Here is a 15,338-nt window from a genome sequence, read left to right on the forward strand (position 1 = left end):
CCAGACGCTACTCACCAAGGTAGAATGTAGAACATTGTCTTTATAAACTGTGTTATGCCAGTTGAGCTAGATGTTCCCGGAGACCATGGTTCCCACAGCCGACCACCCAGCAATTCAGTCCTTCAGGCAGTTTGGAAGTGTCGATGGAGCTTCCATGACCTTTCCTTGTACAAGTTGTGTTGGCTTCCCCAGTAATGTGTACTGTCTTAACCCTTCACCAAAGTTACCACTTATCTGTTTAGTTCCCCCCCACCCCTCCCAGCCCTCATAACCAACAAATATTGTTTCTTTTTGTGTGTAAGCTTTTACATGAGTTATACGGTAGAGGTGTCTTACAATATTTGTCCTTTTGTGATTGACTTATTTCACTCAGCATAATGTCATCCGGTTTCATCCATGTTATGAGATGCTTCACAGATTCATCGTTGTTCTTTATCTTTCTATAGTACTCCATTGTGTGTATGTACCACAGTTTGTTTATCCATTCATCGTTGATGAGCATCTAGGTTGTTTCCATCTTTTTGCTATTGTGAACAGTGCTTCAGTGAATATGAGTGTGCGTATGTCTATTAGTGTGATGGTTCTCATTTCTCTAGGATATATTCCTAGGAGTGGGATTGCAAAAAATGCAGTTTATTTCTCATGTGAAAAGTTAAATTCCTTTTATATCTGTGCACTTGTTTGGATGTCATTGGGAAGGAGAGGAAGAAAGGATTTTCATTAAATTCATTAATCCAGGGCTTCATGTATGAGTTTATACAAAAATTCTCCAATCTCAGGAACATTTCTAAAAAGTTAAAAAAAATTATATAAAAAAAGTGTTAATTTATAATTAGGGAGAAAACTTTAAAAATATTGACTTCATTATGATGTTGGCAAGATTTCAAATGAAGTCATTTTTGAATGTATTTTTCTTTTCCTTTATTGGCGAAGTGTCTGAGATTACACCTCTTACTCAGAAATACTTATTTTAATCTGTTTGAGAGAAAAACAGCAAAACTATCTTGTTGCAGTTGGCTTGCTTATCTATTTTCCACATATAAAGATGTCTCGCTGTTGTACATTTCAGGCAGAGATTATAGTGAGGTTATCTATGAGGGAGAATAGAATGGTGAATAAAATCATGAAGATGGGAGCCCAACTGCCTCATTTTTCTGCTCATTAGACGAGTTACCTGACTTCTCTGTGTTCCCACATCTGTAAAATGGGAATAATAATTCCACCTACCTCAGAAGGTTGTGAGGAATAATGCAAGTTAATATATAATAGTTTAATATATTACATATAGTTGATTATATACACACACAAGAGCTCTGGTGGTGCGGTGGTTAAGAGCTTGGCTCCTAACCAAAATGTTGGCAGTTTGAATCCATCAGCCGCTTCTTAGAAACCCTATGGGGCAGTTCTCCTCTGTCCTATAGGGTCACTATGAGTTGGAATTGAATTGATGATGATGGGTTTGGTTTTGGTTTTTATATACACACACACAGTTAATAGAACACTTCTTAGCTCATAGTAAACTTGAATAAGTATGTGCTGATGCTGTTTCTAGCAGTACTGGTGCTACTAGTACAACTATGTCTCCCGCTGAGAATCACTACCTTTCCATTCGGGGGCAATCCGAGTTCAGTTCTTTGGTCAGCAGTTTTCCCTCCCCTGTAACTCCCAAGATGTAGTTGGCCACCTTTGGGAATAAAGGTAGAGAATTTAAAGGACATTGCTTTTAAAACCTGATGGTTTTGAATTATAGCATATTTAAACTGAAATGTAAAAATATATTCCCTGTGCTGCTTGGGAAAATACCTTTGAGCACTTAATTTGCTTCTTCCCAATAATTATTTGATAAAGTTCTTTCACTTGTGGACATTTCTTAAAAATTAGAATAGACACTAGTCTATATGTTATTTATTTATAGGACTAATATTGGTTTTAGTATTTTAGCTTTATATATATTTCTGAATAGGTTGTTAAGGCTGCAGTTGGGCAATTTTTGTTTTAAAATTATTTTCCAGAATGTTTTTTGACATTCCTTGGGTGCTGTATTAGTTTCCTCAGGCTGCCGTGACCACAAAGTACCACAAATTGGGTGACTTATGAAAACAGACATTTAATGTCTTACGCTTCCAGAGGCTACGAATCTGAAATCTGTTGATTTTTTCTGAAAGTCTGTCATTTTTTCATAGAATCAGCTTCTTTTAATCATATTTTAGTGCTACTGGTTTAGTGTGTATCATACAGATCAATTTCATCATAACACAGATTGGCACCTCCTCATGTTAAATATAGGGTGAGCATTTAATAGATGGTAAGCTGTTACTGTGAAAATTATTTTACTTTTTTACATGTGGCTCGCCTGTGTTGATTGTGAGCCTCTTTAGAGCAGGTACTGTGAAATATGATTTTAAAAGTCCTTAGTACCTGGCATGTAGGCGATTCATGGATGAAATAATAACAAATTATATGTACCATGTAATAATATATCACTATTATAAATCAGTGAGCTTTATCACCTGCTAGCAATTGGTTGAATTATATTTGAGTTGACCTTCTCCAAAATCAGTATTTTTCAGTTTTTAAAAGAGCCTTTTTCTGGTACTTAAAAAACAAGAGTTAACCTAATATATCATTTGTCATTCTCAACAAATGTTATTTGTATTTTCTTGCATTATTTAGTTATGAGGGAAGCATATGGTTAAGCAGTCTGTTTGATAGTCTACTAATTTGCTTATCATTGAGAAATCCTAATAGATTATGTACTTATGACAGCTATCAGTTGTAGGTCAGATTATGGGCTATGTAGGGGCAAAGATGATGATATCTGAATGCACAAGCTGGATTGATGAGTTCAGCAAGTCAAAACTGTTGTTCAGTAAAGCACTCAGAAACCCATAAGATATTCATTAAAAAATATCAAATAGATCTTCTTGTTTCTGTATCACTGTCAGAATGTCAGTAGACAAATCTATTCACTTCTTTGATGTATTTTTCAAATTATGTTGTGAAATCTGCCTATGTTAAAACTGCCTTGGGTTCAGATGTGTGAAGAGATGAAACATAAAAGTGTCCTAAAAATACCTCAAGTCTGATATTTTCCTAATGATTGTAAAATATTATGAAAATGCAAATTTCATTTAAATAAAAGCTGTAATTAAGCGTGTGCCATTTGTTTTTCTACTCAGGTTTTACAGTTTGATGAAATGTTTTTCCCACAATTTAATAAATATTTGTTTTATTTCACATGAATTAATTTAAGTGGATAAGAGCAACATATTTTAATCAACTACCGTTGTGATGGACTAGAAAGTAAATTTACTCCTAACAAACTGTTTACTATACATTTGAAAGGGATTTATCTTGCTTACCATTGGTAAGCTAAGCACACAAGGCAACAGTTAATAGGAAAGTCAGATATATACTGCATGCTCAATAAGGCAGCTTAGTTCTCTTGAATGTGTCACAGATCATTAGTATATAAAATTTGTTATTATTTACCCTGTTGACTTGATGGCCACAGGTTTGATTTTTTTTTTTTTTGGTACCTACCTATGTTCAGACAATAATCATTGAAGTGAATTGGTAGAGAAAGTCTTAGGTTATATAATTATGCACTTTTATGTATCTATCAAAGTAGCTCTTGGCTACTAACTAAAAGGTTGGTGGTTTGAACCTGCCCAGCGCCTCTGCAGGACAAAGACCTGGTGATCTGCTTTCGTGAAGATTACAGCCAAGAAAACCCTATGGGGCCGTTCTACTCTGTCACTTGGGGTCACTATGAGTCAGAATCGACTCGATGGCACTCAACAACAACAACAACAACATGTTTACTGTGGTAATTATTTTCAATTGCTTTCAAAAATTTGCTTTTCAGTATATGAACCAAAAAACCATGTTTTACTTAATTAAAATGATGGGAGGCGAATTGGAGATTAACATATAGCTGGGCACCCTCAACCTGTTCTTCCCTCCCTCCCATCAGCCTCTTAAAAACCCCCAAATTTTAACATCCTCAGCATGAAGATTAAGAACACATCCTGATAGAGAGCTTAAGAGAAGGATGTCAGTGTTCTTCATATGGGAATGTAAACTTGTGTCTGGCCGAGTTACTTTCGGTGGCGTGTAGTGATATACGTGGTCATTTTATGTGCATGTACAAATGACACATGCTTATATTTGTAGTACAATCAAAATCACATAAATTAGACATATGAAAAAGAAACTTAATCATCTTGTCAATTCTTTGCAGTACAAATCAGATTTTTGACTACACAGTCCCGATCAAATGACAATTACACTTGAATATGAGCATAGCATAAATGACTTTTCAAACAGTTATAATGAGTACAATATATGTAAAATAAATACTTAAATTCATTTGCTATGGTTACTTTCTTTTAAAGGTTTATTTGTGCTCTGGGTGCATAGAATGACGGAGTGTAATGGAAGCTGAAAAGAGATTAAAAGAGTAATTTCCATCTCAGTGTATTTATGCTTTCCCTCCTTCCTCTGAAAATGGGCTGCTCTTAAGTGAACTTGTTCCTAAATGCCTGCTGCAGCTTCAGTGCGTACTGTACTCCACATGGGAACTTTGTTCTTAACATTGGCTCTTTCTGTGTTGTCTGCTTCTTCAGTACTGAAGGATTACTGGGTAGAAGTATAATTTCAGGGAACCATAAAACTGGAAATAAAGAACAGTTTCATAAATGAAGAATTTATAGTTGATTTATATGCAACAAAAAGAGTTCCAAGGGGATCATTATTGGATATGGGTTATCAATGACCTTTGAATTCCTTGTCTCTGATTTCTCTTGTCTATTGCATCTTGGATTCTCTTCCAAACTCGTTGCTGTCGAGTTGATTCTGACTCATAGTGACCCTATAAGACAGAGTAGAACTGCCCCCATAGGGTTTCCAGGGAGCAGCTGGTGGATTCAAACCGCCAATCTTTTGGTTAGTAGCCAAGCTCTTAACTGCTATGCCACCAGGGCTCCTTAATGGATGAATTATAGACATTATCCTGTAGGATCCTACCATCACGATCTTTTGGTCTGTGTATCCTTAGGACCTTCCTGTAAGAGACTCAGTTATGGTTGAAGGTAGTATTGAGGAAAAGTAACTTTAGCTAGTGTTGGTCATTGTTTCTAGTTCTCAATTTTAAGCGGGAAGAAGTTTGCGCACTTGATTGTGAATGTCGATAGTGGTGATAGGACTGACATTTGTCGAATACCTTATATATGCCAGGCAGTATGCTATGCACATTATATATATTCTCTTTTCCAATATTCCTACCCAAAGCAAAACAAAGTAAAAATTAGCTTTTATGATACTATTTTAAGAGATGAGGAAAATGAGGCATATAAGAGTTAAACAAGTGGCTCAAGTCACATTACCCCCAAGTGGTAAAGCTGGTGATTGTTCTGTTTGGCGTTCATGCTTGGATTTTTTCTGTGACACCACCCAGTGTTTCTCATGTGCAGTGGAGCATGACATCTATTCATGTGAGATCCTGAAATTCTGGGATCTAAAGAAGTTCCTGACAGTTCCATATTATCATCTGGATTGCCTGATGGGTCAAAAGACAGAGGGTGGGACTTTGAGCCTTGTTTTTTGTCTTAAAAAAGGGATGTAATGCTTGAAAGTAAATGTGTAATTATTACATATGTCCAGGAAAGAATCCACATTGAAGTTTGTGTGTGTGTGTGTGTGCTTTTCCTTTTTAATCTATCAGTACTTTGTATGATGTCTAATGTTATTAAATTTAATGGGGATTGGCTTATTTATCATAAGAATAATACTTTTTCTATGGATTCTACTCACCACAACTGAAGAGATGTCTGTTAAAATAGTTTGATGATGAGTCCAAATCGACTTTCTTTGGATTTTCTTCATTTATTAATGTGGGTAACAAACCACAGTATTATTACCAGTTTCTGTGACTTTGTGGCACATTGATATGTCAGAGATATTCATGTAACACTGTATTTACATGGTATCTCAGATCAAGGTATTTCAGGTCATGAAATGTCTTCATGTTGTTTCCATCACTAGGTGGAAATTATGGCACCTGTTAGAATTCTTCCTGAGGAGCCCTTGGTGGCTCAGTGGTTAAGTGCTTGGCTGGTAACCAAAAAGTCAGTGAGTGGTTTGAGCCCACCAACCATGTCTTGGCAAAAAGATGTGGCAGTCTGCTTCCATAAAGATTGCAGCTTTGGAAAACTTCTGGGACTATTCAACTCTATTCTATAGGGTTACTATGAGTCGGAATCGCCTTGACAGCAATGGGTATTAGAATTATCCCTAGGTCTACTTATTTGCTACACTAATAAGCATAACTATTATATCACAAACTGTTATTTTTAATTTTATAACTATGTTTTAATAAAACTAGTTTTCTTTGTTAAAAAAATTTGGTGATTCTTCAGTGTCATAAATATAAGAATTATCACTCTTTAATTACATATACTTGCATATGACATAAATTATGTTATTTCATATGCAGACTTTACTTAGAATATAGGACATGTATACCCAAAATGAAAAAAAAAATTGATGAAGAACTATGATCTCCTATTTTAGGAGGCATCTTTAAAATCATACACTCATATAGCATGCTTTTCTGACTACCTATGGCCTGTATTCAGAAATATATCTGAATACTGGTATGCTTCTCTGTAGAGACTGACAGGTGTCCAGTGGAAATCCATGTGTCTTCTCTGTGGTAGATGTCTCATGCTGTGCAAGTTCAGAACAGGTACAGTAAGTGTCATCTGTCACCTAGCAATAAGTACACTGCTTTGTGTCTTTGGATTCTCTTTTCATTTCCAGTCAACACAGCTGTGAAAACTTAGCACTTAGCACTTAGATTTGCGTGTATCTCCAGAAATATTTACATTAACCTTCAAATATTTTTAGTTCCCAAGAAAACTCATGGGCAACAGATAAAACAAAAATAACTTTAAATAGGAAAAAGAAAAGCAACATCTATGGCAGAAACTTAGATGCATGGGTCAGTTATATAATATCCTAGACTTACATGCACAAAGCCTGCCTCTTGAGTTCTCTAATCAGCTTTAAAAGTTGTGGTAAATGAATGGAATATGTATATAAACCTTTATTACTTCAACTTTTTTTAATCAGTACTGGCAAACACAAGATCACAAATAATGAAGCAGTGATTTGTAGCACTGAATCTAGAAGACAGAATCCCAAATGGAATTGTGGTACCAGCACCAGAATTCAATTTACTTGAAACAGAGCACCTAAATTACCTTTGGAATACCCTGACTAGTCAGATGTTTATAAACACCTTTAAAACTTGTTTATCTGTCTCTGTTTATAGATACAGGAAGAGTATCCCAGAGGAACTAGCAACAGGTGTAGTTATGGGTCTGAAGTATTTAGAGTGTATTAAACACTAACTTTCAAAGATTGAGAACGTGATAGATCATGTAAGAAGTGATGAAGAGGGAGCAGCCTGGTACGATAGTGTAATATAATGCCTGTACTCAGAGGTAGTTCTTTGGAAGTAAACTCTGTATTCATTAAGGTGGAGGGCAGCCACTTTCATTAATGGCCAAGTTCATTTCCGTTGTCCAAGATACTCTCTTTGGATTCTAAAGGAAGCTTTGGTGATGATGTGTGGAAACTTTCGAGGGAGAAAACAAGAATTAGGAAGTGAAAAATTTAGAAAATCATTCTCTGTTGCTTGCATCTACTATATAGAAACAGGTGTAATTAGGATTTTACTTTCAAAGTAAATCTAAAATTCTTTTCAAAATGTAATATTTTATGGCCTAATATTTCTCTTGTGACAAGCCCTTTGCCTTTCTTCACCTAATGACAAACTGAGAATCACTTTTGAAGCCCCCAATGTGAGTATCAAACTGTGTAATGGGTTTTTTGATGAGGACAGTGACCTTTAAAACTTCTGTGCTTTGGGAAAATTTGCTGGATAATTTCACAAGTCTATTTGGCAGAGCTCAGTAATCTTTTAAGTAGAAAATTGATGCGATATTAACTGTTACTGGAAATCTCCCACTTTTCTATTTTATATTATGGCTTGATTTTGATAGGGATTTGGGGAACACCCCAGAGACCCCCTTTGCATGAGTAAAATTGGAGGTTCATCTGTTCTATCATATGATCTCAATTTAAGGAAATCCTTTTTTCCTGTGAAATAACTGGACTGTTGATGAGGGAGTGATAATTCTTATGTGCATGATATTTAAGAGTTTACATATTACCATAGACATTACTTCAATAATTTAGGGGAGGTAGGGCAAATAGAGAAGGAATTCGTCTTATCCCTGTTTCTGTGGAGGAAGAAACTCCGCCTCAAAGAGTTGTTCAAGGTCACACAGCCAGTAGACGACAGAGATGAGACTTGGTAAATAACCCTCACCCTCCCTCCCCACCCTCGTAACCATCAAAGAATGTTTTCTTCTGTGTTTAAACCTTTTCCTGAGTTCTTATAATAGTGGTCTTATACAATATTTGTCCTTCTGTGCCTGACTAAATTCCTCCATGTTATTATGTTTCACGGCTTCATCATTGTTCTTTATCGTTGTGTAGTATTCCATTATGTGGATATACGATAATTTGTTTATTCATTCGTCCATTGATGGATACCTAGGTTGTTTCCATCTTTTTGTTATTGTGAACAGTGTGAGGTGAGACTTGGGATAGGTCTTCTGAACACTAAATTGTGCCTTTATTCTTTTATGTTAGTTGTGCTAAAGTAAGGTGATTTGGTGGGTGACAGGGGGCCTGTCACAGACATGAAAGATTCAGAGCTGGATCTTGAGTGTTCTCTCAGGAGCTTGACTGAATAGAAAGTAAAAGTATTGTTGCAGGCTGTTCCTGAATTTATATAGAAGTATACATTTAAATTGTCAGTAGTTACAAATATAGCTGGCAGAGAAATCACAAAGAGCTGTGCTCAGAGACTGGAGACTTATGAGATTTTCATAAGGACTCTGATATTATCTGACTTGTTACCTGGGTACCTCTCCAAGAGCTTTTTCATCTTTATCAAATACATCTTACAATACATAATTATTATCATCACAACAACATAATGTTAGGATACTCTGTAAATCCCAAAATGCTGTAAAAAATGTGTGATGTTGTATTACGTATAAATGACATAAATTAACATTTATTTTAGTCTGCAGGTTAATTATGCCTAAAAATTTAAGTTACATTATTAAGGCCTAAGTTACTTGTGTGAGAAATAGCTACATAATTACTGTAAAAGAGTATTTTTTCATTAGAATTTTCTTCCATTGCTCATTATTAACTTCCGTTATTCATTTGACAAACATTTAAATCTACTAGGCGCTGTGCTGTGTCTCATCAAAGTTGAGAATTGCATTATGTTAGCACTTGCTTCTACCTTGGTGGGAATTTGTTACTGCTTATTTTGAAAGTAGTTTGGTGATATAGTTTGAAAGCCTGAAAAAAGTTCGTATTAATTTGATCCTACTTCTACAACTTCTGTACTTCCATAACTTTATTCTAAAGAAATAATTAAAGGTACAGACCTGGGCTGCTAAGTGTAGTATTGCAGGGTGAGGGGGCCTCACTGAGGGGGAGGGGTAGAGACTGAAGTCTGCACTGGGCTCCACTTTGCAAGCTCTGTGTCCTGATTAAGTCTCTCAGTGTCTACCCAGAGGGGACATCCTTTCTAGTTGGACAAAGGCATCATCATATAGACTAGGAGAGGCTCTGGTACATGCAGGATATATGTAGAAGGGTGTTTATTTCAAATATTAAATAATCAAAAACCATAAGTTATTAGACAAAAATAGTGGAATATATAATGTTGCCTATAATGAGCTATTATGAATTTTTGATTATTATTAAATTTAATATCATGTGAAAATGCTCATGATATATTGCCCCCCCCCAAAAAAAAAAACCCAAAAAACCCAAAAATCAAACCGGTTGCCATCGAGTTGATTCCAACTCATAGCAAACCTATAGGACAGAGTAGAACTGCCCCATAGGGTTCTCAAGGAGTGGCTGGTGGATTTGAACTGCTAACCTTTTGGTTAACAGCTGAGCTCTTAATCACTGCGCCACCAGGCCTCCATGATATATTAAAGTATTAAAAAATTACAAAACCATATTTTGAAATATAATCAGCTAGTTTTAAAATGTTCGGCTAAGAAGTTGGAACCTTTTGGATAGATAGATATATTTTTCAAGATTGGAAAGAGCAAGATATGTTTCATGAGAAGCATGATGTCTTAGCTCACTTTTCAATTCTTTCAAGGGCTACCACATTTTAGTTTCATAATATAAATGGGGAGAGTAGTACTCTGAATTTCAAAAGCGTATTTCTAGCTCTGCCACTGTAATATTAAAATATAATATTAAAACATTATATTGCTTTTTTAGTGGCATTTCTAGTAATAGTAAAAGCTGTAGATATAGTAGCGGATACATTTAGAGACTTATAGATAGAGACAAATATATGGATATATTTAAAACTGGAATAAAATTAAAGGCTAATTTCCTTCACAAGCCAAGCCCATAAAACTTGTGAATTCTTCTACATTTCATTTAAGGCCTTAAGAGTGATGGAGCTCTTTCTGCTCAGATGTATGGAAGCATATACGTAGGAATGTGGGCCCTGTGCTGTGTGCATAGACATTGGTGCAAAGTGGATGCTGCTAGGAATGCCAGGGCGTGTCCCCTTCTGAGTGTAATTCCAAAAGAAAAAAAAAGTCAGCTGCGTCTAATAAGCTGGCTTAACTGAATGCCAAAGAAGATTTGCCTCATGAAATGGAAATTCTGAAGCAAGTCACATAATGCCAAGAGAGAAGATTTTCCAGGATACATCAAAATGGGGCAAATGGTCTATAGGAGCCACAACTCTCCAGTCCAGAAATATTTAATTATTTTTGGTGAGATCAGTGTTCTTGGGATTTGGAAACTTCTATAAATTTTTTTTACATTAATATAGATTTGTTTAAATTTTAACAAGTTAGTTATATTAATTTAGATACCTTTAATTTTTAAAAAAGTTACTTGGGTGTTGGCCAACATAGACCTTCTTCCTTCTCCAAATTCCCCTTTTCCTCCCCCAGCTTCTCCCTTCCCTCTCTTCGTCTTCCTCCTCCTCCTCTTTGCCCAGGTCTTCTTTATCTTAAGTGTGGGATGTCATAGCTGTGTCATAGTTGGTGTTTCGGCCTTTTACATGGCTCTTTAAGAGTGAACAAGAAACAAAGAAAAACAATCATCAGCTGTCATTTTTAGTATGTCACTTCACTAACCAAGAGCATAAGGAACTTTACAGTTGTTAAGATTTGTTCCTTTGTTCAGTGGAGGAATGGTAGCAACATGGGGAACTTTTTTTCATTATCTCTTTTTTTGTTTTCTTGCAGGATCAATGTGACTGACTCTAGAAGCAAATGGATGAATGAATATCCATATGAAGAGGAAAACAATAAAGGTTGGTTGGTCAGACTATATAATTGTGTTGAAAATACTACAATTTTGAGCAGTACTTTATGCAGTTATTTTCTTTAGAGCATTTAATTGTCTGAATATAAGACAAAAGGTCAGTACTTAGATACACTATCTATCTATAGTGTTTAGTTTTTATTTTTAGCTGCTTAAGTATAAGACAAGGAGTCCCTGGGTGGCTCAAATGGTTAAGCACTTGACTACTAACTGAAACATTTGTGGTTCGAATCTACCCAGAGGTACCTCAGAAGAATGGTCTGATGACCTATTTCTGAAAGGTTGCAGCCATTGAAAATCCAGTGGAGCACAGTTCTACTCTGAAACACATGAGGTCACCATGAATCGGAATCAACTCAATGGCAACTGGTTTTATTATTATTTTTTTGGTAGATACAAGACAACCCTATGGAGCACAGTTCTGCTCTGGCACATATGGGGTTACCATGAGTATATACGGAGACAACCAGTTTTTATATAAATCTAGGAGCCCTGTTGCCGAAGTGGTTAAGAGATTGACTGCTAACCAAAAGATTGACAGTTCAAATCCACCAGGTGCTGCTTGGAAACCCTATGGAGCAGTTCTACTCTGTCTTGTCGGGTCGCTACGAGTATTAGTTGGCTTCACAGCAGCAGGTTTGGTTTTTTTGGTTTTTAGCTATCGTTAGTTTCCGTAACTTAAGCTGGTATCTTAAGAATCAACTTTCAGATGAATAATAAAAAATGGAAAAATGATACAGTTGATCATTGGGACAAAAACAAAACAAAGTGAATAATCGACTGTGTTTAATATGCATCCATCCTACAAGTTGGGGAGCCCTGGTGATGCAGTGGTTAAGAGCTACATTGAGCTACGGTTGCTAACCAAAAAGTCAGCAGTTTGAATCCCCTAGCTGCTCCTTGGAAACCCTATAGAGCAGTTCTACTCTGTTCTATATGGTGGCTATGAGTCGGAATCGACTCGACAGCAACAGGGTTTTTTTTTTTTTTTGTATTCCTGCAAACATGCCCTAATACCAACACCATATAGTGCATAATTACTGTCAGATGTTGTCCTCTTTGCACCTACAGTCTCTGCCTTCCTAAGAAATGTGAGCTTATTTAATGTTGGTTTCTCATAAACAAATTCCATTATGAGTAGGGGGTGGGGGGAGGACCTTTGAATTTCAGTAATAAATGCTGGGCATCAGTTTATTTGTGGTAGTTGTTTGAGCTTTCTTTCTAACACACACCAATTAGTATATAAAAAAAATTATAGGTAACACTAAAAAATTGCAATGTATTAAACCATCTGCATTTCATAAGTAAGGTTTTTACATTGAACAGGTATGGTCCACAGGTATGTGCCTAGTCCCTCTTCCTGTAGCTGAACAATGCATATGATTTCATATTTTCCTTTGCTATTAATTACCTTAGCTTCATTCAAATAAATATATGCCATCCCAGGTTTTTTTTTGCTTGTCCGGTTTCATAGTTACTTACAGATGCTTTTCCAGGTTATATCCTACAGATTGTCTTCTTCCATCTTCCTTGCTAAAATTATCTTTTCTAGTGTTTGTATCTGGAAAGTTTTCAGACCTCTAAAGGGAGTAACGATTCAGAGATGGCACAAGGGAAACTTCTAGGGTGTTGGTAATGTTTCTTGACATGGGTAGTGGCTGTATGGCTGTATTTACTTTGTGATAGTTCATAATACTGTGTGCTTATTTTTATGTGGATTGGTGGTGTGCTAGTAAACTGGCTCTCTATGGGGGGAAAAGGCCAAATTTGTAGTGTTTGCCAATTTCCATGGTGTAAGTATTCTCACTGTGGCTGATTTCAAGCTACCAGCATTTTAACAACTGACTTGCAAGGTTCCTGAAAATATTACACTTGACTCTCATGTGCTGGGAATGAGCTGCCTCCATGAAACCACTGATAATTCAGTTAAAAAAAGAAAAAAGCAGGATAAAACAGGTACTCCTTAACCTAGTAGAGCAAAGGTAGTATACTTAAATTTTATTGGCTCATCTCCTCTGTAAACATAAAAACCTTCACTTATCATCATACATATCAAAATTTATTTATCCCATTCCTTATGCATGATGTTGATACAGTATTACATTAAATTATGCTTTTGTTCAGTTGTCATGAAACTTTTATATTTGTATGGATCAGTGTTAGCTTTGTAAGTTTATAAATTTTGGCAGTGTCATTGTTCTGTAACTAATTTGACTTACCCTGAGGATAAACTGAAAATATTATCGTGAATGAATGTAATATATTACAAGTGATTTGTTCTCAAGATGGTACCTCGTAGCTTGTAATTCATGAATTCAAGTCTTTATAGAGGAGGGAGCAGTGAGTATTTCACTTAATATTTTTACCCCATTGAATTATTTTTTTTTCCTTTCTATGTTTCATATTTTTGATTTCATATTTTCATTTATAGATGTCTTAGAACAGAGAATACATTGGCACTTGTTTTTTGCCTTCTTGAATCAGGGGTTGATTGTTTTTAACAAAGTCTGATTCAGGGAGAAAATTGCAGAGCTTGAAAATTTATCTTCTCTATATTTCAGAGATATTGACAAGAGCAGTGTGATGATGAAGTTGTAACAGTGTCAGAAGTAGAAGGCAACATCACCACTGCCTACGTAATTGAAAAGGGATTTGAATATGGCTCTTAAAACTGTTTTACCCATTTCTAGTTTGCCAGTGGTGATAAAACCTTGTCAGAGAGCCGCAGAATATCATGTTGTGTCTTTCTGCTCAGGCACTAATATTTAAACAGCCTTCATGGGATTTGTAAAATTTCTATTGTGGACAAACGAAAAAGCTTACTTCCAGGAGTATTCTTTGTTTTTCCTTCTCTTTATATATATATATATTTGAAAAAGTATATATATACTTGCATTAAATTCTTTGCTTTACTCTATTTCTTTCCATTTGATTTTGTCGCATTACTGTGTACTATCTGAAAACATCAAATAAATAAATTCCAAACAGATCCCAGTCATCCATTATTATCTGCTCACAAACATCAGTGTAAAATCTGACCTGTTTGCTTTGTAAATGTATTTCAGCAGTTGCTCTCATTGTGAATATGGTGGCTTGTTTGTGGACCAGGGTCCTGGCTTTACTCCATTTATTTTCCATCCATTTCAGTGTGTGTACCTAGTACTGCTCACCAATTGACTTAAGGCAGGTGTCCAAAACATACACTTGAACATGTATTAACCCGGCTTTTCAGAATCCACAGTAAAACTTTTGCTCTCTGACTACCTGTGATGAGCGCTGCTTAAACCAACCAGCGTTAGCAGTGTGGTGACTGACTTCTTACATTTGGAAACCAAGAGGACAATACAAAGCCTTTCTGAAAAGTCTTTGATTCCATACAGAAAATGGTTTTATTTAGTAGTGACAGATTCAGGGAGAAGATTGCAGTGGTTGTTTTAAATTTCTTTTCCATGAAATTCCAAAGCTGCTTCTTCATATAGAATGGAAGGAGTATAATAGCAGCAATCCAGCCTTCCTTCCACTTTGAACTAAGTAGCCATAGTTGCTAAGAAAGTCACAGTTGATGAAACATGTCTGCACTGGGTCACGGTGAGTGGACAAGTGGTAGCTGCCTGGGCAGTAAACTTGAAATTAAAAAAAAAAAAAAAAAAAGGTCAAGTCTTGTCTCTGCAGTTACCTGCCGGTATGATCTTGGACCAGTGACTTCTTTCTGAATTTACTTTTCTCAACTACAGAGTGTGGTTAATCACACCTGTCCTAACTATTTAAAGAGTTGTTATGGAGGTGGAAGAACATATGATATATTGGTGAAAACATTTTAAAGGTGTAGAGTTCTAAAGTTGTACTTGGTATTGATATTATTTCTGTAACAG

The 15,338-nt window shown here is 35.8% G+C and overlaps 1 protein-coding gene across 6 annotated transcripts in view; it reads left to right on the forward strand.

Annotated features, from left to right (window-relative positions):
- KLF12 (KLF transcription factor 12) overlaps window positions 1–15,338 on the forward strand; it is a 527,148-nt gene that overhangs the window by 157,195 nt on the left and 354,615 nt on the right. For all 6 annotated transcript variants that reach the window (XM_004371422.1, XM_023726731.1, XM_023726732.1 and 3 more), the window contains one exon: window positions 11,388–11,455. In XM_004371422.1, coding sequence (XP_004371479.1) covers window positions 11,423–11,455 — 33 coding nt within the window. In that variant the 5' untranslated portion in view covers window positions 11,388–11,422. The remainder of the gene's footprint in view (window positions 1–11,387; window positions 11,456–15,338) is intronic.

Source organism: Trichechus manatus, unplaced genomic scaffold (genome assembly GCF_000243295.1).
Source record: "Trichechus manatus latirostris isolate Lorelei unplaced genomic scaffold, TriManLat1.0 scaffold00013, whole genome shotgun sequence".
In the NCBI taxonomy this organism is placed as follows: Eukaryota; Metazoa; Chordata; class Mammalia; order Sirenia; family Trichechidae; genus Trichechus; species Trichechus manatus.